Source organism: Chamaea fasciata, unplaced genomic scaffold, assembly GCF_029207755.1.
Source record: "Chamaea fasciata isolate MVZ Bird 193981 ecotype frontalis unplaced genomic scaffold, bChaFas1.0.hap1 SCAF_15, whole genome shotgun sequence".
Lineage (NCBI taxonomy): Eukaryota > Metazoa > Chordata > Aves > Passeriformes > Sylviidae > Chamaea > Chamaea fasciata.
The window spans coordinates 9,108,874-9,133,558 of record NW_027094100.1 but is presented as its reverse complement, the minus strand read 5'-3'; the positions used below and the strand labels follow the sequence as shown (position 1 = coordinate 9,133,558).

General features: G+C 41.8%; 1 protein-coding gene across 1 annotated transcript in view; it reads left to right on the top strand.

Moving 5' to 3' along the window:
* ADAMTS2 (ADAM metallopeptidase with thrombospondin type 1 motif 2) overlaps window positions 1-24,685 on the top strand; it is a 170,722-nt gene that overhangs the window by 57,576 nt on the left and 88,461 nt on the right. Inside the window, exons 4-6 of the mRNA XM_066197448.1 lie at window positions 5,742-5,849; window positions 13,232-13,243; window positions 23,664-23,668. Coding sequence (XP_066053545.1) covers window positions 5,742-5,849; window positions 13,232-13,243; window positions 23,664-23,668 — 125 coding nt within the window. The remainder of the gene's footprint in view (window positions 1-5,741; window positions 5,850-13,231; window positions 13,244-23,663; window positions 23,669-24,685) is intronic.

Genomic DNA, 24,685 nt, shown 5'->3' with positions numbered 1-24,685 from the left:
CTGGGTGAACTTGCTCCAGTCACTGGAGCTCCTGGTTCATCAGGTCCATTCCATTGTAATTGAACAAAGAGTATTTCTGTACTTTGCTTTCGTGTTGGGAGGACTCATCTGTTGTTGTCTGGAGAGAGCAGGTTCCTGTGGCTCTAAGACTTAGTGAAGGATCATGAAGGTAACGTGTAGGATTTGCTTGTAAATTCTCTGCTCTGCTAGTGCCGCTTTGGTCAAATGTAGAGCAGTTGTGTTTTTAAGTAAAAGCACATTGATATAAGCATGGAATAAGACTTTGTCCAATATCGTGTCCTGAAAATATAAATATTTTCCATTTCAAGTAATCTGCAGATTATTTTTGGCAACTCCACGTTTGGATGCAAGTCTTTCTCAGATTCTCTGTGAAGTGATTGTTGGGAGAATCCCATATTGCCAGTTCTCATCTGGAGTGTTCATTTGCATTGCAGGGAGTGCAAGATCATAACCCAGGCACTGAGGGTAAATATCAGATAGTTTGTATGTCACTTTTGTCTCAAGAAAATAGCCTGTGTTTCAAGACTGTATTCAGGATTTGTTCATGCACAGGTATTACCTCTTTCAGAATCAAATGCTCAAAAAATTAGATCTTTCTCTGTTTACAGAAATATTATTTCTAAGAGTTTCTGAAACACTGTTTTTCTAGGTTACCGATTTTAGTAACTAACCAGTTACATGGATTTTTGAAAATACTAATTTCAGGTTTGTTCACATTTAATTTTATCTTCCTATCTGCATCAAGTGCTCAGAGATTGGGATGTAAATCTGCTTTTATATGGCAATAAGAAACTTTGTAAATCTGTACTAATGAGGAAGAAAATGAACATTAATTAAACTTGTGGCTGCAGGATGGGCTGAGGCTCTGGAGTCCTGAAGCAGCCGCTGGATGGGTTATTTCATTACAGCCCAGAACAAGGAGCTGTGATGTGAATGCAATGAGGAGACAATTAAGTCTCTCACCAAGTGCAGAGCCAGAGAAAAATTTAATTATCCACAGGAGCTAACGCTCCAAAACCTGGAGTTTTCTGTAGATCTAAATATGCCAGGCAGTTTTTCTGTCAAATCAGGCTTCTGAAGATGTCTTTAGAAATGCAGGAGGGGCTGGGGATGTTGAGGAGATGGGAAAAGAAACCTGCTGTTCAGCTGAGCTCTGTGGTGTGATGGCAAAGCTCTGGCAGGTCTTCTGGGCTGGAGAGGAGATCTCCATCACGTGCGATGGGATTAGTGTCATTAACCTGGGCAGAAAGCCCGTGTGGCTGTGGCCCTTGCCAGTATATTGACAGTAGGTCCTGTGGTCCTTGAAAGCCCTGGGAGGAGGTGTCCAGGGATGCACAGGAGCCCTGTTACCCTCAAAAGAGATTAGTGCAACTCTAGACCCCAACTCTGTGTGATGCACAAATGGACTCATTTGTGGCTTATCAGTGTAACTCGTGTCGTAATTAGACAGGACATTCACTCTCAGTCTTCCTTGGGATTTTTTCTGTGTGGGTTTCACTTCTAAATAACTGCCTTGCTAACCTTAGCAGAGGTTTTGATTCTCTGAACTGCCGTTTCCTTTTGATTAAGTGTTTTCTGCTCTAGTCTTTAATGTATATTAATGAGTGCCAAGCAGTGCTTGACTTGAGTAATTTGCAGCTGGGATCTAAAAACCCTTGGAAGGAAGGTCTGGGGATGTCCCAGTTTGGGAAAGAGTGGGATATTGTAGGCTCCTTGCTACAATTTGGTGCATTTCAAAGGCAAACACTTTTTCTATTAATTTATATTTTCTTTAGTCACAAGGCACAATCACAGCTGCTATCATCAATATTCCCATATTCAGCTTAGTTTCAAGTTAAAAGTCCCAGAAGAGGAGAGGAAGAGTTAAGAGCTTAGCATTTTTTTCCAGAATTGGACTTCCTTTCCATGGAGATGCACAATTCCATGCCTGGTTATGGATTGCACAGAGTGTATGTGGCTGCAGGGTGGTAGTGCAGGGTGATCCCTGCTAACCCATAATGCCTGGAAGTACAACATTCCTGGGATGGGTGGTGAGCAGTATAGCATAGAAAAACACTACGGATGGCAGGTACTTTTAAGCTCTTAGTTTGTGAAAGCACCAGCTGTGATTCTGCTCAGAACTTTTTGGGGAACAAGTAATTGAAAGGTTGAAATCTGTTTTCACATCTTGTGGAGTAGATGTCCAGATGATGACGGTCCAAGGATTTTCTGAAGCCCTTCCAGTCAAAGGGAAGGCTCAAACAATACAGCACTTCTGTTTTAGTCATCCAGAGGTATTCTCCAGGAAACTGCAGGAGCTTTAATGCTCTTTGTTATCATCACAAACTTGGTGGTTTTCTGACAGTGGTCTTGGCATGACGGGCTGGCACAGGGGCGATGGCAGCTGTGGATAAGAACGGGACTGAAGGGTGAAGGTGAAGGAGTTGGGCAAACCCCTGCTGCCTTATTTGCTGCCCTATTGCTTGCACAACACTGGTGTTGTGTTGATGACTAAAAGCAATCTCCCTTTCATGGTGGCTTTTTGAGGGTGTTCTGAGTAGTATCAGAAAAAAAATGCATTAGGTGATTCATCTTGAGCTTTTCATGTTCAAAGCATTTGACCAAAAAAAAAACCACCCCAAATCAGGCTGTGTAATTATCCTGCAAGACTGTTGTTATGCTGGTTCAGAGGTGGAGAAATGGAAGTAAAGAGGTAAAATGTCTTGCTCAAAGCAGTAAGGAAATGTGTGGTGGAGACTTTCAGGAGCCCCACATATTTCTTAATGAATCATTTATAGCTGTGGTTATATTATTAGGCAGATGACTTGAACTGTGGATTGTTGTAGGAACTCTGCCTTGCCATCTAAATGAATTTTCTTCTTGAAGTCTGAAACAACCATTCTTTCTTATTTCATTTTATTTCATGACAATATGTTGGCTAAATCAAAGACTGTGTAGGACATGCAATATATAAAATTCTTTTACAGTTCAAGCGCACATTCTTTCCTAATAATTCTGATCAAAAATAATTGATGTGTTTCTCAGCACTAAAAGAAAAGAGAAATTCCAGTGTAGTCCAAGATGAAAATGAGAAAAAGAATATTCAGCCATGCAGGGTCAGAAGTTGGGCTTTGATGGTCCTTGGGGGCCCTTCCAACTCAGGAGATTCTATGATTCTGTGTTTGAAGGTCAAATTCCTTCCTTTCTACACCCTTGCAGAAGTAGGGGGATCTGTGGGCATGTACAGAGTGGTGTCATGTCCATCCAAGAAGCAGAGTGTGGAATGAGAGCACCTGATGTTGTCCTACTCTTTGCCAGCTTCCAGTGTCACATGAATTGCCCTGCCTAGAAAAGGGCCAATACCAGGCACAATGATCTGCAGGAAATGTCAGTGTTTGAGCACTGTTTTATGTTAAGGGATCCTGCATTCAAATATGTCTTCCTGTTTAGTCTTACAGCCTGTCCCAGGGTGTCACCTTCATCTTCTCAGAGAAGAGAACTTGCTCTGACCAACTGTTTTCATTTCCAAAAGGCCACCATACCCTGGAAGCTAAAGTTCACCTATAACAGTTGTTCCCCTGTCCAATCAGTTCAACTACTGATTGCAGAAGTTGCTTCCCTGTTAATTTTCTTAGAAGACCTAAATTCCTCCAAACTCCCATCAGTACTCCCTGCTGCACACAGTGTACAGCAGCATTTCCCCCTGTACCCTAAATTATGGTCTACATTCCAAACTAAGGTCTGGCATTAGCTGCTTAGTTAATATTAGGCTTAATGGATCCAAAAATACGTAGGAACATGTGCACAACCATGGTGCTTTTTTCACCTGCAGAAACCAGAATCACGTATTTTTCACGACAGTCAAGCTCTCAGTATATTTCTCCTGAGTGCATGTATGGCATGTGCATCGTACCCTGGGCTGTTGGACTTGCAAATGCTTGTTCCTTCTTGATGTTTAGTTGTGCATTTATCATAAAAAGATTTCCAAATTTCTGGGTAAAATATTTAATGTCCAGGAGAAGTGTGTGTGTGTAATGCAATTAGAATAAAAGGAGAGTAACATCAAGTCTGAATTTTTCATGTATTCCACTTTACAGTAAAAGATCAGTTGCTGTCTCTTTGGGTTCAGCACTTATTTTCTTGGTTGTCTTGGCTTCCTGGAGCTGCTGAGCCTGTCTCACCTTTTCTGTGCCTCATGTAGAATCTAAATTAGTTAAGAAGAAACAGGACATGATTTCAAATTCAGTTTCCTCTATACAGGCAGGATGGCATCAGCTTAAATTGCTTTGATATAATTTTGCTTCTTTAATCCTTCCTTTCCAATCTGTTTTTGTATATATTTTATATATGAATTCTGGGACTGGAAATCTTGCCTAATGTAAGTTAAGACATGACAAATGAACCTGACATTTTTCCAAGGAGGGAACCAGTGAACATACTGTATTTATAGCAGTAGGAATGTCGTTTGCTGCTTGTAGAAGAAAAATATGTGCTACTTGAGAACTTTAGTGCTGGAATATGATAAGTGTGTTTAGATGTACTTGATTCAAGTGAGGATACTGGGTTCATAGGAGCCAAACTGGTTCCCCTGGAAGCTGGAGGTAAGGCTTCACTGAACAGGGGATTTAGGCTCCCAGAAGCTCAGATAGCAAAATGGAGAGTGTCACAGTGCGCGTTTGAAACTACAGTGTCTCCAGGGTCATCTCTGGGGAGAATGGGAAAGCATGTGATGAAGGAACTTCTGAAGGTTAGATCTAGAGCAATTTCATTTGTGTTAATAGTAAGACTTTGTCTTCAAGCTGATAGTTCACTAGCTGAAGTTCTCAAACACAGATGTGCAAACATGCAGAAAAAAATTGATTCAAGCCAACCATCTCTACAAGCAGCTCCTGGCTGCTGTCACCTCCTGCAGTTGGGCGGGACTGCTAGAGGAGACAAGCCCAGGTGATCCAGGTACCCAAGTCGTTTCACCTGCATATAGATGATGAAAAGTCCTTTTCTTTTTAAAGTTTGCAGTCTTTATGAGTGTTTTCCCTGAACACAATGAGAATTTCTTGGATGATGTTCCTTTGAGGTGCTTTGTAGAAGTGCAAATTTCTATCTTCATACCAGGGTATCTGGTCCAGTCTGAGAAGTTGGGGGTTTTTTTAACAATGCACTACTGACACTCAAACTAGTTGTGGCTAATTCTTGAAAAATTATTTTGTTGGCTGAACCCTTTGTGTCACAGGGGAAGTAATCACAAAGCTTAGCTGCCTGAATGTAAGATATAGTATTTTTCTATCTTGCTTCTGAACAGAAAGGCTGACTTACGGCTTTTGACTGTTGAACTGCACAGCAGAACCAGCTTGTGGCACTGATCTCATCCTTTATTTAGCAGAAAAAGTAAACACTGGAGTGGTCTGGGCCTGATGGATCGCTAAGGTCAGAGTAATTTCCATTGTAGCTGGTTTTTAACAGAGAGGGTGATTTCCTAGACAGATTCTTAGACCTATACTTGGCTCATGTGGCTCAAGGAGAAGTCCTTTTTGTTCACAGTTGTATCTTTTGTCCTTTCTTGTCAAGATGGGAAAATGATGCTTTGTTTTGCTCTAATAAAGAATTCACCTGGTTTCCTCTCTGCATCCTAATTGCTCTCCAGAGAGCACTAAAGTGTGCTTAAGCATATTGTAACTGTTTACTCGCAGCGCCTGCAGTGTGTGCAGTAATGCAAAGTGTTCCATCTCTGCCCTGTGCTGCAGGCTGGCATGATTCGCACGGACAAGGACGAGTTCTTCATCGAGCCTCTGGAGAAGGGGGCCCAGGAGGAGGAGGAGGGAGGAGGCAGAACACACGTGGTCTATCGCAGAGCAGCTGCCAGGAAGCAGCTTCCTATTGAGAACGTGGATACTGTGTGCAGAGGTAAGGCTGTGGGATAAAGTGTAGCTGAAGGCACCTAGCCAATGTGATCTGCCACCTCAGGCTTTTTTTGCCCTTCGAAGTGGAAATGCGTTCTCCCTCCAAGGAGAGAAAAGAGTTGAACACTTTGCATGGGCTAAGCAAACATCCCAGCAGCCCAAACCATCTTGGGGATGCCGGCACTGTATTTGCCTTGAAGGGTTTCCTTGGCTCCGGAGATGGCCAACATAAAGTCGTGTGTCCCCCTGAGCCCTGGCCCAGAGCAGAGGGAGGGGACGGTGGGTGGCACAGCAGTGCAGAGGTGGCTGTGCCTGCTGGGACAGGTGGCAGTGCTGGCTTTTCAAAGGCTGTGTTGGAAGGCTGCAACCAGGACACCGAGGCTGACATGGTATGTGGGCTTCATTCACAGTGTCTTCACTGGGCTGCTTTAGTCCCGAAAGGAAAATAATGTTGTCTCCAGTATGCACACAAACTCTCTTGATTTATTTATGTTTTGCCAAGCGTGGAATATAATGTCCTAAGTATGTGATAGACAGTGATGGAATAACAAGAATTAAACATAAACACCCATTTTGTGTAGTGTTTTCTGTTTCTCTGATAACTGCTTGGTTATTGCACCTTTTTTTCTGAATAAATAAGGGATGCAAATCTGCTAAGTGGATGTTTTGACAGCTGATGTTAACACTGAAATTAACTGGGTCATTTGAGTGGAAACAACAAAATAGCTACATTTTTGTTCCAAGTGTGTGTACCAAACTGCAGAGTTATTTGTCACTCATACCCTAGTATTATCTTATTTCAGTATAATGGGGTATCAAGTATAGGAAGGAAGGAACAGAGAGCCACAGGGATGAGACACTGAAATTAGGGCCATGTGAACACTGTAAATTTCTCACTGTTGAGGTTGGAACAAGGATTAAGATGAAAACAAGCAATAGCATTCAACCTGCTTTTTTTTTTCCACCTTGGAAGTGACCTGTGAATTTTGTGACTGACACAGTGCTTGGCTGATTTCTTCTTGTTGCCTTTGTACTCACTGTGGAGCAGACCTGGCTAATGCAGGAGTCTGAGTGCCACAATCCCAGAAGGAGTGGATGGTAGGTGTGGTGGAAGTTGCTATATTGGAGAATGTTTATAAAATTACCGCATGTTGGAAAACACCAGCGGCTCACTGTGTTTCCTCTTGAACAAAAGAGACTTGATGTTGTTCACACCTTATGGCAATATTTTTGGTTTCAGATGGTAAATATTCCTCAGGAGTAGGAGTCTGGTACACAGAAAAGCACAAACTGTAGATCAGCTCCAGTTCCTGGCACCTGGTACCTGCTCGAGGAGGCTCTGACAGCAGTGGCTGAGATGCAGCCTGTACCTGGCAGCAGAGCCACACGCCGTGTCTGATGCCACCAGACTTGGTGTCTGTCACCTCACCTGTGTCAGGGCTGGAGTTTGTAAGCTGTGGTAAAAAGGCACAAAGTAATCACAGCCACCAGCCAGCACTGTGGGACTGAAAAGGAAAAGGGAGGCTGGACACTGCCAGGTTGGGCTGAGACGTAGCAGTGACCTTGTCTGGAACAGCAGGTGTTGGGGACAGGTAGGAATAGCAGTGATATTTCAGATTTTTAAACTAAGGAAAAAACATGAAGGGCAGTAATCTTCCCTTCTACCCCATCATCTTTTGATTTGTAAACTTGATTACAGATTAGTTTTTATTTTGGAAAAAACCCCACTGTTATGAAAAATCAGTAAAAATAAAAACTGTACTGTAAAGGGGATTTTTTCCCATGAAATTGTCTTTGACTTTAAAAAAAAAAGTGAGCAACCACTTGAAAATGGTTTGTTCTCCACTTTTTATTAAACCTGGCTTCCCACCTCTGATTGCTCTAGGCAGAAGGCTTGGACGGGATGTGCTTTCAGAAATTGTAATTTTGTTTTCCACTTGGTCTTTTTCCAGAATGCATTGAGTTTTGGTTAACAAATAGCAAAATATTTAGTGATTGGGCATTGATAAGCACACTCTGCTGTATGTTTTCGTAGTGCTCTAAACTGATTGATGGGCTGGTTTAGGAAATACTTAGTAGGGCACTTTCAGCATGCTGTATCTATTAAAAAAAAAAAGAAGAAAAAAAAAAGGTTAACCAAGAGCACTCCCCCTCTTTCCAACATCCCTGGAGACAACTGCATTGTTGCCAAATCCCATAAATTTACATGTGATGAATTGTAACACTTGGACTATTTTTAAAGGTCCAGCCTCCAGGAATCTTATGAATATGTGATGATTTTTTTTCCCTAGGTGAGCTTCTGGTTCTTTTAACTGTTGATAAAAATTTTTAGTTTCTGGCTGTGTAAATATTTTAAGGTAATGCGTGACGAACAAAGTTTATGTATTCCATAATTTTTAAAACAGCATCTTTTAAAATCCCATGATATGTTAATTTAATCCCATGATTTGGGAGGGGATTGTGAGTCATGATTTTTGAATGTTTTGGTTTGGATAGATAGATACAAATTCCTTATAAATATTCCTATCTTTGGCACTCTTTTCACAAGAAATAGGACAAGCTGTTCTCTCCTCAGCGAAACAGGAGGTGAAGGAATTGAAAACTCCATGAACTTGGAGTGGAGAGGGTCAGTCACCATTTCAGGGTCTTGGGTCTGCAGCGGGCAGTGGCCACGCTGGACTTCTCAAGGCACAAGAGTTTTGGATTTACTACTAAATGCAGTTACTTTGGAGGGTGGTTTGTTGAAGAGCTCAATGGTCAGTGTGCATCCCCCGCAGCTGCCCAGGCAGAGAGCTCCAACACGGGGCTGCGAGGCAGTGGGACAAAGGTCCCTGAGGCTGGGGGGCAGCTGAACTCCCCGAAAGACAACCAGGACTAATGGAAGGTCCATTGGCTACTTGGGAGTGTGGATAAAAACAAAACAAAACAAAACAAAAAACAAACAAACAAACAAATCCATTTTCCACAGCATGGAAATAAATTCTAAATTATGCCAACACATGCGGTGAGGTGGACCTGACAGCAGGGTTTTTCTAGCATTTTCCATGCACCGTTATCTATCTTATATATTATAATAAGAAAAATAGAGATTTTATTCTGTTTGTCTAAAAATTGTAAACAAGCAAAGCCCACAACCTCCTAAGCCCTGCAGAGATCAAGGTGTGCATCTTGTGTTATGAAGGCTCTGCTGACGTGCTGGGTTTTGAAAAGTGGAATGTGCTGGGAGAGATCTGCCCTGCCCTCATTCCAGACTGTGCCAGGTTTGCTTCAGCATTTATGTAAAATGTTATCAGAAGATTGGGAAATGTAACTACTTGTTTTGGCAACCTGAATCATTTGTTTTGACTGGTTTGGGATTATCTGGGGTTTGGGAGAATCACAGAGTGTGGGGTGTAATATTTCTGCCTGGTCTCTCCCTCTCAAACAATGCTATTTGTTAATGTACTGGAAAAATGTAAGCATCATATTTTAGGCAAGTAATAATTTTCAGCAGAATAGTACTGTGAAAGTCTGTGCAAGCTCACTACAAATTAGGTTAATTGTTTCAGAAAGAAAACTATTTTCATGCAGTGGCCGAAATATTGCAGGTGTAGTGAGAATAAATCCTATTTTCTCTGGCAACTGCTTTTAGTGCTTGCATACATATAATAATTTATCTTCCTCTAGATAAAAATAAGCAGTATGTTGAACATATTTTAATATTTCCAGTTGAATTCCTTCTTGCAAATATGAAAAATGTTCCTTGATGGCAGTAAAACTACCTACATAATAGAACTGGAATTAAATAGATAAGCTAGAGTGGGTTGTTTTTTTCTTGAAACTGCTGGGTTTTTGCTTAAATGTCTTTGCATGTTAACTGAAGAGATGGTAAGTATTTAATTAATGGTTATGATGAGTCCTGGAAAGCCAGCTTGATTTTTGCTTCTAAAGGCAATCTGATTATTGGGCTTGTAAGCTTTAATATCACATTTCTCTAGCTAAATTACTGTCTGTTATGTTGATCAGCTGAGAGGAAATGATTATACTAAAACTTCCTTAAGGTTTGCCTTTTCTCTAAAAATCGTTGTTTAAGTACTGTGCTCTGAGTTTTATTGTATTACCTGATTGATGAGAAACAGCAACTCAGCTTTACTGACAGTTTTATTTACTGTGCAGATGAAAGATGACCTTAGCCAAGAACAGTTTATTACTGACGAGGACAGTAAGGTAACTCCCCAAATGTGCTTAAACCAGAAAGTTGTTGTTCCTGTAAGTGCCAATTAAACCCCTTGGAATGGGCAAACGCAGTCTGACACAAGTCCCATCACGAATAGCTCTGGTCTGACAGGGTGAACAAACCCACAGCCTCTGCTGGAGACTCGTGACCCCTTCCCATGGCAATACGTGGGATTGCTGGAGGTCAGACCTGCAGAGGGGTTGTGCCTTGGTGCTGAATGATGTGATCATTTAATGTGTCCCTGTGATGTACTTCCTGGGACAAACCCCATAAATTTTTTTACTACTTTTTTTTTGCTAATTTTTCAACTCTTTCCTTTTTTTTTTTTTTTTTTTTTTTTTTTTTTTAACATTGAGGGATTCTAACATCCCCCTGGCCGTAAGCACATGCCAGTCAAAGAAAAAGACAGAAATAATTTGCTGCTTCTACTCAATAGTGGTAGCCAGCTTCTTTCTGAGAGACCCAAACCTCACCGGAGCAGAGCTGGTCCTCAGTCCTCTCACTGGCATCTCCTGGCCCTCCACAATGCAAAAGGACAACACTCTGACATTTAGGAACCCTGAAAAGTTAGGGCCCATTTCAGCAGGAGAGAAATCCATGTAAATTTAAGCTGAAAAAACCCCACTCCAGAAGGTTTTGAAAAGATGAAAGTTAAAAATACAATAAAGTTGTAACAACTCAGTTGCCAGAGCTTTGCAGGTTTTGGAGATGATATTTCAGAGGAAGACTCCTCCATCATGGTCCATCAAACTGCCAATGCCATTGATTTACTAATGTATTTAAATTACTCTTTAGAAACCAACGTGCATCTGGTGTCTATTTTTCTGGATTGCCTGAAATGGCTCAGACTGGCTGCTGGCTGGCCGGTTGCCATTCTAATTTACACAAACTTTCCTGGTTACCTTTACAGGGGAACAGTTTCTTCAGGAAACTGAAGTTTCTCCAAATCCAATCAATATTTCCTCTCAGCCTGCACTCTTGCTGATTAATTACTGCTCCCTTGTTTTGCAGTCAGTAAGATTCTGATGACAATATTTTTTGTCTCCTTCCTACATCATCTGTGCATGATAAATACATCTGTCTTTCTCTCCTGTCTTGGGTTTTCTCTGAATTCCACACTGCAGATTCATGGGGACTTCTGGGAAGAGAAAGATTGAGAATTCAGTTGCAAATCGGCTTTTGATTCAGAAGCAAGGTTAGGCACTCCTGGGAAAAACAAGTCTCCAGAGAAAGTGGTCTTAGGCCATGGGATGTCACCCTTCCCAGCCATCTGCATGAGGCACATCATTCCCGCTGCTGATGAGGCAGTTCTTTGCTAGCACAGGCAAATGAGACCCTTGCAGTAATTTTGGGGAAAAATTTAAAGGTTTCTACTTTTACAATAGTGCAGTACATCATGTGGGACGATCAGGTGAAGGCTAATGAACAACGCTCTTAAATGTACTTGATGGGCAATGCAAGCAATAGCCTCTTTTCCTCCAGAGCTGATGGAATTTTCTGCCATGGACTTCCTCAGTGGGTGGCCTTAGCTGGGCCACAGAATGGTGTCAGGTAAAAAGTCAGCCCTCCCTGTGCTTCTGGGGTAGTCAGCTTCATTTTGCCTGGAAATAAAATTACTACAAAATGAATTGAATTCATTTTTTCTTAATATCAGTAATTTTGCTCAGTTTTCTCGATGGGATGTGCTCATGTAACTAATGATGTGTGGTGAGGCATATGCATATCAGGACCGCAGCAAAGCTGTGTGGGCTACCTTTGCAGTGTGCTTTTTTGAATTTTGGAGTGCTTTGGGAAGTATATTGCATCTTCAAAGGATTTTTCTTTTAATTAAATATCTCCTTTTTCCAGGTGCTGTAAATCGTTTCCAGAATTCTTGAACGTTCATTAAATAGTTTCTCATTATCATTTCTCCATGATCTCAAATCTGTAGTTCCTGCAGCACCATTTTGTTTCACCAGGAACACAAATCCTCTTGTACAGAGGTAAAAATTGGTGGGGTGGCCTGGAGCTGGAGCAGAGCTGCCACCTCACCAGCTCCACTACAGGTTGCTGGCACTGAGCTGTCATCTCCCTCTCCCACACACCCCACCAAAGTGTAATAAACTGTTGCTAAACTATTATTATCTTCCTGGAATACAGGAACATGATGATAGTATGTGAAGAAGCTCAGTGTCTGTATCTGTCCCTGCCTTTCTCATTAGGCAGCTTGGGATCCTTGTAGACTTTGAGGAAACACTTCAGTGCAGGCTCAGCTTTGAGCAGGTACTTAAATTAAATTGATTTCAGTGGGATTCGGGTACATACCTTAGGCTAAATGGTTTTTTTATTCTGAATGGGTTTCTGTGAGGCAAGTTACTGCAGCAAGGTACTTCTATTCAGATACGCATTGATTAAGGGTGAAGGACTTAATTATTTGTACTTGTTTAAATATCACTGATTTGCTGGTATTGACAGCTAATTTAAAAATAAAATTAATTTAATTCTCAGCTGATGAGTTCGTTTTAGCTTCTCTGCTAAATTCAAGCTCTATAAGGCTCTCCAAAATGATTGCTCTGAATAGCTTACAGCTGGAGTTGAATATTACCAAATGCTGCTAAATATAAAAAAATTATAATAAAGCTGATATTGGTCTATAAAACAAGTTTCCAGTTCTCATATGAATATGCCTGTAAAATTTTTGTGATTAGCTCTGATGAAATTATTGAGAAAGTGCTGATTTTACTTTTCACATCCTTCCATCAATTAATTCGGCTTTGGGGGTGTGTGAAACTGAGGTTGATTAATCACTTGTTTGTATTTACATTTAGTCAACACTTGCTTATAAAGACAAAACATTTTCAGCAGATTTCATTAAAACTAATTTTTATTCTTCCTTCTAATATCCATTGATCTCACAATCCTTAATAGATTTAGCCTCTCAGTCTCTTGGGAGGAATGAGAGAACAAAATATTTGCGTTTTGAACAAGGGTAACATAAACTTTGTTTTCACTGCCAGCTGACCCTGTGTCTTGCTGCTAAGAGCCCTGTGGAAGGGCACAGTTCACTGGAGCAGCAGTTGGGAAGTCAGAATTTGCCTCCAGAGCCCCAGCCAGAGCTCTCATGTGTGAGGGTGTGCAGCCGCCCACAGGCGTGTGGGGAGCTTTGCCTTATGAAAATGTATGTGCACACCCACGAGGTTTTTGCAATTTCACATTTACTGGTGTGTTTTTCTGTGAAGTGTCATCCTGTTGGGGTTTGTTTATTTACAAGCTGTGTTCGTGTTGTTCAACCTGCTGAGAAAAACAGAGGATGGCGAGGATCCAGCGGGTCCTGCCAGGCTCAAAGAGGGAGAAACTTGTTCACAGAAAGACCTTAATATTCTGTCCTGACAAACTGAAAGTGTTCTGCAACCCGTATCTCTGTTTAGGAAAGAGATTCTGAAAGTGAGAATTCAAAAATATGGGTAGCATGTAGTGTTTGCTGTTTCGTGCCATGGGATTCAAACTCTGTGTTTAATAACAATACACAAACCGGCATCTGGTAGGCACCACTAAAATAAGCTCTAGAATAAAATGCCGATAAGTGTTTTCAGTTTAAAATGTTTTCTGACAAAAAGTGGCATAACTTTCCTGCTGTCCATGATGATGATGATGATGATGCAGTGGTTTGATGAGGCCGAAAGACATCATCAAGTGAGAGTGATGGGCAAGCCCAGAGCTGCAAGAGAGATGCATATCTTTCAAACATCTACATTTCTGTCATTTCTCGCAACAGGAGAGCCACATGTGAGGCCCTGTGGAGTGGTCCGAGGATTAAAATTGTATTCCAGCTGTTCTGACTGTTCTCAGCTGTGTGAGATGTACTCCTCATGGGCCAGCCAGAGCAGCAGGGCTGTGTGGCGCTGTTATCTTGGTGCTTGCAGAAGGGGCACTGGAAGGGTCTCTGCATTTGTGGTGGTGTGAGCCCAGCTGCAGAATGAGAAACAAATGGCTTGGTCTTTCTCTGCACTGATTTTCATGGTTGCCACCAAACACTTCCCTACACCCCTGTGTTGCTCATGAGCTCAATGCTGGTTTAAAGGAGAACCTTTCAGTGCCCCAGAGCTGGTGCTGCAGTCAGTCATCATTGGACACCTTCAAAGCAAAAGCCACTGCCTGAGCTAAGGGGCTGTTTCTTTAGCTGACTCTGTATGTGGTGAGTTCTGCATCATATAATGTATTTAATCACTGCATTATGCACTGTTCCCTTTAAAAGCTGTTCTTGCCCCCGCCCTAAAGCCAGAGCCAGGACTCCTGCTTGTCCTGCCTCCCCCTTGCAGCCACAGATCCTGTGGGGGTCAGTGAGACAGCAGTGCCGGGGGAGCTGAGCAGCTCAGGCACTGCTGCTGTGCTGGGTGAACTGGCAGGATGGAGGACACAGAGCATTTCTCCTGCCTTCCGTAGACAGGTTGAGAGGAGGATGCTGCTTTCTGGACCAGATTCTGCCCCTGGTGTGTGCCAGTGCAAGGGATGAGCAGGGAAGCTCGTGCTTATGGATGTTTATGCCTTAGCCAAGCATGTGTTACACTCTGCAGGAGGTGGGCAGAGCACCTGTGGTAACCCGGTGGTTGGTATGAGTGAGGTGCCTGGTCTGCCCAGCCTTGCTTTATAGCTAAAGCCTGTGTTGGGTAATAACTTTCCATGACCATTTTGTGACTCTTCCTTATTTTTCTTGGTGCTTTTTTTTTTGTTTTGAGTTCCCTAAGCAGTGCTTGGGGCTGCTTGGACTTTTTAGGTAAAAATAACTTTCATTTGAAGAACAAGCAACAGCAGTGTTAACTTTCCTTTCAGCTAGTGCAAGGCTCTTTTCCCCTGTGCTTTCCTGAAATTCTAAAAGGCAAGAATGTCTTAGCCCAGGAGGAAAACAACAAAGTTTTTGATTATAGTTGCTTTGAATCTGCAGTTTGGTAACAGCAGTGAATGAATTTCTTCCTGAAAATTTGTTCTTTTCCATAGAGCAGAAACACTGTTTTGAAACAGTGGGTAAGTGGGGTAAAGCAGTAACAGAAACTGTTACTGCAAACTATGAGTGCAAACTCTGCTTTTTCTAAGTGATTGTGTTTCAAATGATTTGTAATTATTTTTCTAAATATTTTGTCCCTAACTGTGTAGTTCATAAAGTCCCACCTACATGCTTGCTGGTAATAGTTTGAATTTAAATGTCCTTGTTCATTTGAATATAAACCTTGGGAGTTGTTTTACTTAATATTTGCATATTAGATTACAAATGGTCTGTCAGCAGGACTGGCTTGGACCATGATGTATTTTCAAGCCAGACAATGGCTATTTGTTAATATAGAGGTGTTTTCTTGATCCTTGCCACACTGCCTGCACACACTTGCATCCTGATACTCCATTACTGAAACTTTACTATTGTCATAAGAGCAAAGGCATGGTCTGGTAATTGGTTTCAAGCAGTGTAACACCATGCTAATGACAGACCAGTCCCCTCTCTCACTGGCCCTAGTCTCTTGCCAGCTGTTGCTATCTGAGCCTCATTGCTGGAAGGGATGCAGCCACCAGCTGGAAGCTGTTGAATGTTCCAACAGAGCCAAGACAGGCAGTTGAATCACTGCACTGCTTTCCTCAGTGCCCATGGAGCCCCTGTGCTCCACTGGCCGCATTTCTTGAAAGGGACCCTCAAGGAGTGGCATCTGGTTTTGGTGTCCACTTGTCCCATCCCCATGCGAATTGGGAAGTTTCTTGCACGCTAACAGGTTCCTAATTTTCTATATGATACTGTTGCTCAGCTCATGGAACTGCAATGCTTGTTAATGGGTTAAATACCATGTATCTCATTTGTCAGCAGGTTCTTTGATTAAAAGCCTGAGATGCATCTTTGCTCTTCCTTTTATCTCTGAGCTTTTGAGCAGTCGCTTCCTTGTTCCAGCTCTGTGTGTGAGCTCGGACCATCTGGCACGGCTCGGCTGCCCGTCAGCGTGTGCTGCTTTCAAGGGGAAAAATTATTAATCACAATCTGGATGGTGAGGGGGCTAGGGATGGGTTTTGTTTCCACTTCAGAGCTGACAGTTCCACAGGTGTGTAGTTCTTCAGGGAGGGTTTCTCAGCAGTCTTTTGCAGCATTTCCTAATGGGTGTGTGAGGAAGGGTGGCAGAAATCCCGCAGGACCAGGTGCACGGGAGGAGCTGGGAGCAGTGGTCCTTGGAGGCTCAGCCCCGCGGTCCCTCGCTGCTGTCCTGCTGCAGGAGCCTCACGGTGGTGAGGATCACCTTCTTTAGCACTGCTGGGCTCCAGACAGTTGTCCTTGGATCAAAATTAATTTCCCTGGGCTCTGCTCCACTTTGCAGGGTTTGGTCATTACAGACTGTCAATTTTCAGAGACATGGGTTGTTGTTTTTTTTCCTGGTAACACTAATATTTTAGCACTGCTTCAACAGTCACAGCTTTGTAAACATTGGAGTGATTATTTACAGAACATTTGAGGAAGGATTCTTTTACCCAAAGAGTGAGTTGCACGTAAGACATGCTCAGTCTAAAAGTAACCTGAAAAGACAAGCCTAATGGTGGTTTCCATGAACTGCCACCTGTGGGAATTTTTTAAACCTGTAGTCTTGTCAGGTATCTGTGCATTTTGTGACCATGTCTGTTTGCCTGTCAAGGCGGTCTTTTTTCTTGTGGTACATGTGAAGGCATATTGCAGTTGTTGAAGGTGTTTGCAGATTGTGAATGGTGAGAGACACTAAAAAATGTTTTGTGCCTGAAGCGGCTGCCTCCAAAACGCCCATCCCTGCACCGCCTTCAAAAACCACCTTGCATGCCTAGCAGGGAAAGTTTACCTTGCTGCTGCAGGGCGCTTTTTTTTAACTTTTAAAGAAATACAAACCATTTTTTTTCTTTTCTCTGTCTTATATATATATATATTTTTTTTTTTTTTGTGGAGTATTTTAGAAATAAATGGGTGGTGTGGTTTTAAGTGATGCAGGTCTTTGAATGGGTCTTTGGATGTGGGGAGTCATGACATTTTGGAAACACCGTTCTTCCACAGACCAGGAAACCCAGGTCACTTCATGGGAAAGCATCTGGTGTGACTGGTAGCCACAGTATGTAAATAGTGACATGACAAGCTGCCCTTGCCTGACTATTAAAATATATGAAATTAGCAAGCACTGACAATTATCTCTTGTGAGCTGTGTTTTGTTGTTGCTGAGTGGGCAGCAATCCTGTTTGTCTAACTGAGCTTTGCTAGATCACAGTGTTCAGAGTTCATTCATCCTACTGGGTTTCTTTCTTTCTAGGGTTTTCCATTTTTAGAGAGACCCTGTTATATATAGTAATGAACACATTGCAGTCGTGCATGCCTTTTTCCCTGTGGAGCAGGGCAGAAGTGTGGATCTCATTTTACAGAGCTCTCGTTTGCATTTTATTCACAATGAAACTGGGGATGCCAAACCCTAGATATTTGGGGCTTGTATCTATTTGTTATGTGGCTTTTAAAGCAGATTTTTTTCTTCAATACATCAAAAAATGTATTTCTTGAGGTTGGGAAATCAGATCTTTCAGGGGACTGAGCTTAAAATGATATATTGTCTAAAGCCATAGATTAAATCTCTGCCTGAGTCCTTATTCATAGACATGCTGGCTGTTCTTTTTGCTAGTTCAGTGTAGCCTTTTCCCAGTCCCTCTTAAGAAGGTGTTGACTAATGAGCAGGCTGAAAATCATACATGTTAACTTCATACCCTACTTGCAAGCTGAAGTATTTTTTGCTTTGTTTTTCTTTAAGCAGAGCCTCTGGAGACTTGTTAAACTATGAAATGGTTACAAAAAAGCAGCCCAAAGGCTCCAGCTAAGGGTGTTAAATGTCCCAGGAAGTCCAAAAATGCATAGATACTGCCCCGACTTCAGTGGAGTAAAATATAAGAAAAGGGGCAAATCTGATTTTGAGTCACTATAAGATGACTTGAATATACTTACTAAATTTCCAGGTATTTTTCTAGGATATCCCAATTAAATGTGTGTAGAGAAATGGATGGTATTGACATTTCCATGGCAACCCATTGTAGCATTTCAGATATTAACCTGCAGGTCATATATTACTGAAGCAGAATATTTTTGGAAGACTGGCAGAATCTACCAGTCTACTGCAAAATGTGCAAGTAACGGCATAGCAACAAAATGCAGATGAGAAAACACAGGCTTTGGAATAAAATCTGAGCTTAAAAGTTAAGTGGAAGTTTTGTTTAAGACTCCACTGGTGGTGAGTAATATCATATTCCAGCCCCAAGGGGTTAATTGCTGCCATTTTTTGACTGTGGGTCTGGTTTGTATTTGTGGCTGGGTGTGGAATAGAGGTGGGACGATTGCAAAAATATTGTAGCAACTTTTATTATCCTTAAATTCCAGGTGCTGACTGAGTTTGGGGGGGCCTGAGGTGGCCCTTTGTGCTCTCGTTCCACTGGTCATTGGTGATGGTGGTGGGATATGGGTGGGGAGATCACTTGGCCAGAATTAGTTAAGCCTTAGATCTCTGTGAAGGTGTTTACTGGTCCATAATGATGGATTGCCTGCTGCTTCTCATGGGAGCCTCTTACGAGACATCCTGAAGAGAATTAGATGTTCTTTTGTGCTGCTGAAACCCTGGAGAAAAGCTCTGGCAAAGGGCAGAGTGTTCCTTGTGAGGAAACTGGTGTGTCTCTGGTATCTGGAGGTTTGCAGCAGATCAGATTGATTGCACTGATAGGATTTACAGACCTTGTGGGTCTCAGGTCAGACAGCTGGAAAGCCTGATTGTCTCTGAAGTGATGGCAGAGGCATTTCCAAGAGTCTTTGGAAGAAAGAATCCCCTTTGATAGGAGGCCATATTTCTTCCTTAAGATTATTTCAGATTTTTAAAGTTTTTTAAAGGAGAACTTGGAGTCTTTGCAATGGGAGATGAAATTGTACTCCCACCAAATAAATTACAGTATCTCTTTCAAAATCCCATAGGCAAGGCGTGCTATGTGATAGCTAATTCTCACATACCTTATACGACTGCATTTTCTGGGAATTGCCTTTGTAATAATAAATTACTGGTTGGCAAGTGCATAGGGTTCAGCCAAGCCATGCACTTGATCCTGTTCACACTGATTTTAGTGGAAGAATTCCCAGTGAGTTTAGTGGGGGCAGACCCAATGCAAGGCTGTGGGAAACTGGATGTCTGAATTTCCCTGAACTGCAAAGTGTCTTTGCTTCTGTTTAGGTTAGTTTTGTGCCGTCTGGTTTCATGATCTACTTTGGGATTTTGTAACTTGAAGTTATGTTAAGAACTGAGCATTGAAAACATGACCTGTGTATTGCTAATGATTTGAGTGTTTGTATGGACATGATGGAACGGACCCAGGCATTCCTAATGAAGCTACACTGCATAGGTGCTTGCTCTTTAACATTCCTTTTATGTCTATTGAGAGACAGCAGCATCTTGCATGGTTCATGAAAAATTATCAGAGCCCCTTTGAAAATATATTTATTTTTCCTTGGTTTCCCCACTGTACATCTTACAGAGGTTTTGTGCTTTGTGCTGCTTTCCAGTTGCAGCAGATGTGCTTTCACTGTTTAGGACGCAGACAAAGACTTGGGACAATTCATACACATTCATTTCATTTGCTCAGAATTCAGGTGGTCTTTTCCTGCCTTTAAGATCCTGGCCACGAGGAGATGGGTTTTTTCCTCCTCACTTATGCTTTGTCGATATCCTCCCTTATAGAAAGAAACACATCATTAGTTTCAACCAGTTCAGCCAATTTGTCATTAATGAACTAGATAAGAAGCTTCCAGATCATAAGTGACCAGGTTATTTGTCATGGGATTTCAGTACTGCTCTTTTTTGTTTTAATGAACACTGTTTTTCCTCTCTCACCTTGTCAGGTGGACCTTCCTCCAGCCTTTGTAAGATGCATTCAGAGGTGGAGTCTGATTTTGTTAAACTCTGCCAGTAACAATTTCACCTCCATTCCTCCTTGTGCTTTCCAATTAAATAATTTTCTGAATTTTCTTTGTACAGCTCTCTCTTTGGATATTCACTTCACTGTGTTCAATCTCATTATTCCATTTATACTTTGTTTTTAATCCAGTTTTCAAGAAATACATCGTGCCTTCTTTTTTTCCTGTAGTACTTTCTGAAAATCACTGCTTTTTTGTGCATGTAAAAGTATCTTTTCATCCCTCTGCTGCAATTTTCTGAAAACTTCTCAACTGATTGATTTCAGTAATTGATTGAATTCACATTGGGCTGTGCTTCTGTATGTTTCCTAAATTCACCAAAATTATTCCAGCTCTACAGTGTAGCTGCAAGAAGCCTAAAATTTTGACTCATCAACTCTGTTGTTACTGGTTGTCCTTCCACTTCCTTTCTTTTGTCTCGTCCAGGTGAGCCTTTTTTTTTTTTTTTTTTTTTTTTTTTTTTTTTTTTTTTTTTTTAGCAACAGTTGGTCTAACTTAGGTTTCCAGGTGATGTCTTGGTGATTCCCATGTTTCCCAGATATCCTAGTATCTTTCAGGCTTCTCATTCACATTTTCCAAGGAACCTATCAAGCCCTCTTCATATTTTGACCACTTTATGTCAAGACGTCATGTTGCATGAGGCCTTTTACTGCACTCATTTTTCGTTCTTCCAATTTATAGTGAAATTCTGGGAAGAATTTGATATTGTGTTAGCATTTAGAAGAATTTTTCATTCATGGGCAAATTTGGCTTGAAACACAAAACCTTGCTTCCCAAATCCCAAAATGTCCATGAAATCCAATCCAAGCAAAACACCTCTAAATTATGACATAGCTAAAAAGGATAGAAACACACTTCCTGGGCAATAACACCAAAAACGTCCTGCAGTATTGGTCTCTCCACATTCTTCCAGAAGTCATTGTCATGTGCAAATACTTTTCTCACTTCCTTCATAATAAAGGTAAATAGTTCAAGTTTTTAAAAACAAGCTTCAAATTCTTCAGATATCCAGGAGAAATGACTGACTTCAGCCATTATAGAAAGGATCTCAAGAAGATAATTTCATTGGTTTCAGGATCTGAACGGAGAATCAATAAGGCACCTACAGACTTTGAAGTTCCTGGTCTGACCTCTGTAGCCCCATTAGCCACTCTCCTCTTGTTTCTCCCTCTCACAGTCACCTTAATGACAGTGTAAACCCTTGGACTTCATTTCATTTCATGTTTTGCTCTTAAAAAACACCCAAAAATTGCTTAACAGGATGTTTCAGAAAGAGCTGCCAAGAGCTCGGGGTGAATTTCCTTCCCTTGGAAGTGCTGACCTCAAGCTGGAAGAGGATGCTGCTGTGGAAATCCAGCTGGGATCTACTCTCCCTTTGCAGGGGGGTCCAAAGACACTCCACAGCTGCAGGTGTTTCCTTTGCTACAGGCTGTTGTCCTTTGCAAGGAGAAAACTCTCGTGGTTAGAGCGTGGCCATGTGCTGCCCTGTCCCTGCCAGCTGAGGGGCTCTGTTGGCTCCTGGGCAGGCTGGAGAAGGACAATGCACAACTCCCCTGATCCCTGGGGAAGTGCCTCTCTGCTGCATGCCCTGTGCAATGTTTCCCTGCCAGCACGGTGGGCAGGCAAGGTGGAATGGCACGGAGAGGAGTGAGGAAGCAAGGCAGGAGTGCCATTTAGTGTCTGGTTGTACAGAGAGCTGTATGCTTGCAATATGTTTTACCTTCTGCCGGCAGTTCTGGTGTGAAAAGCAGCATAGCTTAATTAGGCAGTGTCAAGATACTCAAATCTTCCAATCTGCCTTCCAATCTGAAGTGTTGTGCTTTGCTGATTTAGCTGTATCTTGCAAGAAGTCTATATGCTTATGGCTAAATGATTGAGTTGCATGAAAAATTTCAGTGTCACCTGATTTTTGATGGATTTTTTAATAGGACTTGGACAAATCTGTCAGGCTCTGTGATCATCATTCTGTCAGGATTTTCCAAAAAGGGATCTGTGTGTGCTTTGACCAGAGTGAATCTGCAGTATCCAAGTTGTGTGGGATTTAATATACAGGACTGGGACTTGGTGTGCTGCGTGTCCTGCAGCACAGGTCCATCTACCTGTTGTAATCCCAGTACATACCAGTTACATCCTGCTTGCTGCATGTGCTCAGGAGATTTCAGAGCACACTCTTAACATGAGAGACAATGCTGAAAGATGTCCCAAATTTACTGGGTACGTGTGTGGCTCACATGTTCCAGTACCTTGCAGCTGTACCGGATTTACTGGGCTTCTGGAGCTGATTACCTTGTGCCCCGTGCTTTTCCTTGGGGGAGTGGTTCAAAACACCAGTAGCTTGGTCGGGCATCTGGGCATTTAGAAATGTGAGGCAAACAGCCAGTGCTCTCCAATTCCACCTGGGCAAAATTTCTGGGAAGATAAAGAGCAGAAGCAGGAGAAAACCTGGATGAACAAAATAATGTCAAAACCTTGGTTCCAAGGAGGCACTGTTCACAAGGGCTCTGTTAGCATTGTGCTTGATAAGAATCAAGTTTCAGTGGGTTTTGGATTGTTTTGTTGAACGAGATGAAGCTTTCTTTGCTAAACTTAGAATGAAGAAGACAAAAGGAAGTTGTTATTGGGTACAGAATTTTTTTCTTACTAGAACCATCTTCCCGTGAAATATGAAAGATCCTTTTCAAATGCAAAAGTTATGCAAACATGTCTGAATATAGAAGTGAAACTGGAAAGCAGTGGGTTTCTTCTGCCAGTTTTGCAGGAGGCCACCCACAAAGGTATATCTCATTTTTTTCTCTTTCTGGTTTTGTTTTTTTCCCTTCTGGAAAAATACAGAAAAATTTTGGCCAAAATCAGAGCCTGTTTTGATTTTATAGCCTTTCTTATCAAAGCAGGATTGAAATGTAGCTTGAATTTTCCAAGTGGTGTATAATTAGCTGAGGGGAAAATAATTTAAAAACAAAGTTGAGGATTTGGTGCAAACATCTTATCACCAAGGCTCTAAGTTCTTGCTTAGACAAACTCATACATATTAGCCTTTGTCTACATGAAATGGAGAAGCATTTAGTCAGAGTGTTTGGTGTAAGCCATTTGCCTTGCAATTGGTGCTGACTGTATTTTTGTCCTTGCTTTAAGTGTTTGATAATGGTTTGCTGTATTAAAATCAAAATCCTGTTTTGATTTGATATTTCCAATCTGTTTCTTGACTGCGGTATCCTCAAATTTTACTTGTCTTTAAGAGGCGGTTACTTTTTATTCTGCATATCCACTCCCTCTGGCCAAATGGGCAGGAAATGAACTTAATTTTGGTGTAACCCACAGAAATGCAGGATTCCCTGTGGAGGGACACTGCAGTGCTTACAACCCACCCTGCTCTCCTCACATCTGTCTCTCCCTGTGCCTCTCTGCCTTCCATTGATGGATGGTTTCTAGGCGCAAGCAAAACCGTAGAAATGCAGTTAGAATGTGAGTTGTTTATCTTTCATTTAGATTCAGAAGCCAGATATTCCAGATCTCTTCTGCAGTCACTTGTATAGCACTGTCAGTATCCTCTGTCTGCTATGGAAATGATCTCCTTGGTCCTTTGGTGAGCCCTGAGCCCCCGTCCCACCACTCCCTCCCGTGCATTGTTCAAACTCATTTAGCAGAACTCCAGAGGAAGAAATTCAACAATTTGCACTTGGAGCCTGCATTGTAGTCTAAATGATCTCACTGCTTAAAAATGTTTTCTTGGGTCTAAGTTTAATAATTTTTTCACAATCTATCCTTTGTAGCTAACCCTCCCCCACTTTCTTCTTAAAAAAAATTCCTTCCCTTCCATGTGCCAGTGTTTTGTAGACATATAAGCTGTTATCAGGTTGTCTCAGCCATCTTTCAATCAAGATGTACTTTTTAGTTCCTGTAGATCATTATTTTTTTTCTTCATCTTTATGTAAATACAGAAATCGTACTAATGTAACCTCCTGTACTTAAAATGATGCAACCTCGCTGGTGTCGTTGTGTAATGTAGTTCTGTGGGAAGACAAACTGCTTGGGATAAGGCACCTTTATCCCAGTACCCACACTGGTGCTTGTACTGATAATTATCACCCAGAAGGTAAGTGATCAAGGACAATAAGACAGAAGGATGCCTTTAAATGAACAAAGATTTCCACACCCTTGAAACAAGAAAAATATAGCAATGGGTAGGCAGCTTGGCAGCAGAGTCCTCAGCTGAGTAAAAGTGTGTCCTTGAGCAGAGTTCATGTTCTGCTGTGGTTTGGTGGTGTTGGATGGAGGAATGACTCTTATTCATACATTTGTATTCCCAAATAAGTCTCAGTGATTAAAACATCCTGACTGAGCAGAGTTGTTTTTTATGGATTCAAAACTGGGACAAAGTAATGTCCAAATGTGGAGGCCGCTGTTAATCCTGCAGTGCTGTTTTGACACTGGGTGTAGTTATTTTCTGTAAGGGATGCTTTTCCAGAAGTGTTGTGACTGTGTGGTGTTGGAACGGCATCACATCCTGACTTTGAATTAGAAAAAAGGTTTCAGAGTTAATCAAGTGTAATGACGACCAATACCCTTAATAATGTGAAGGTTGGATTCCTAGGTCTGTCGTATGGACGATTTTTAAGA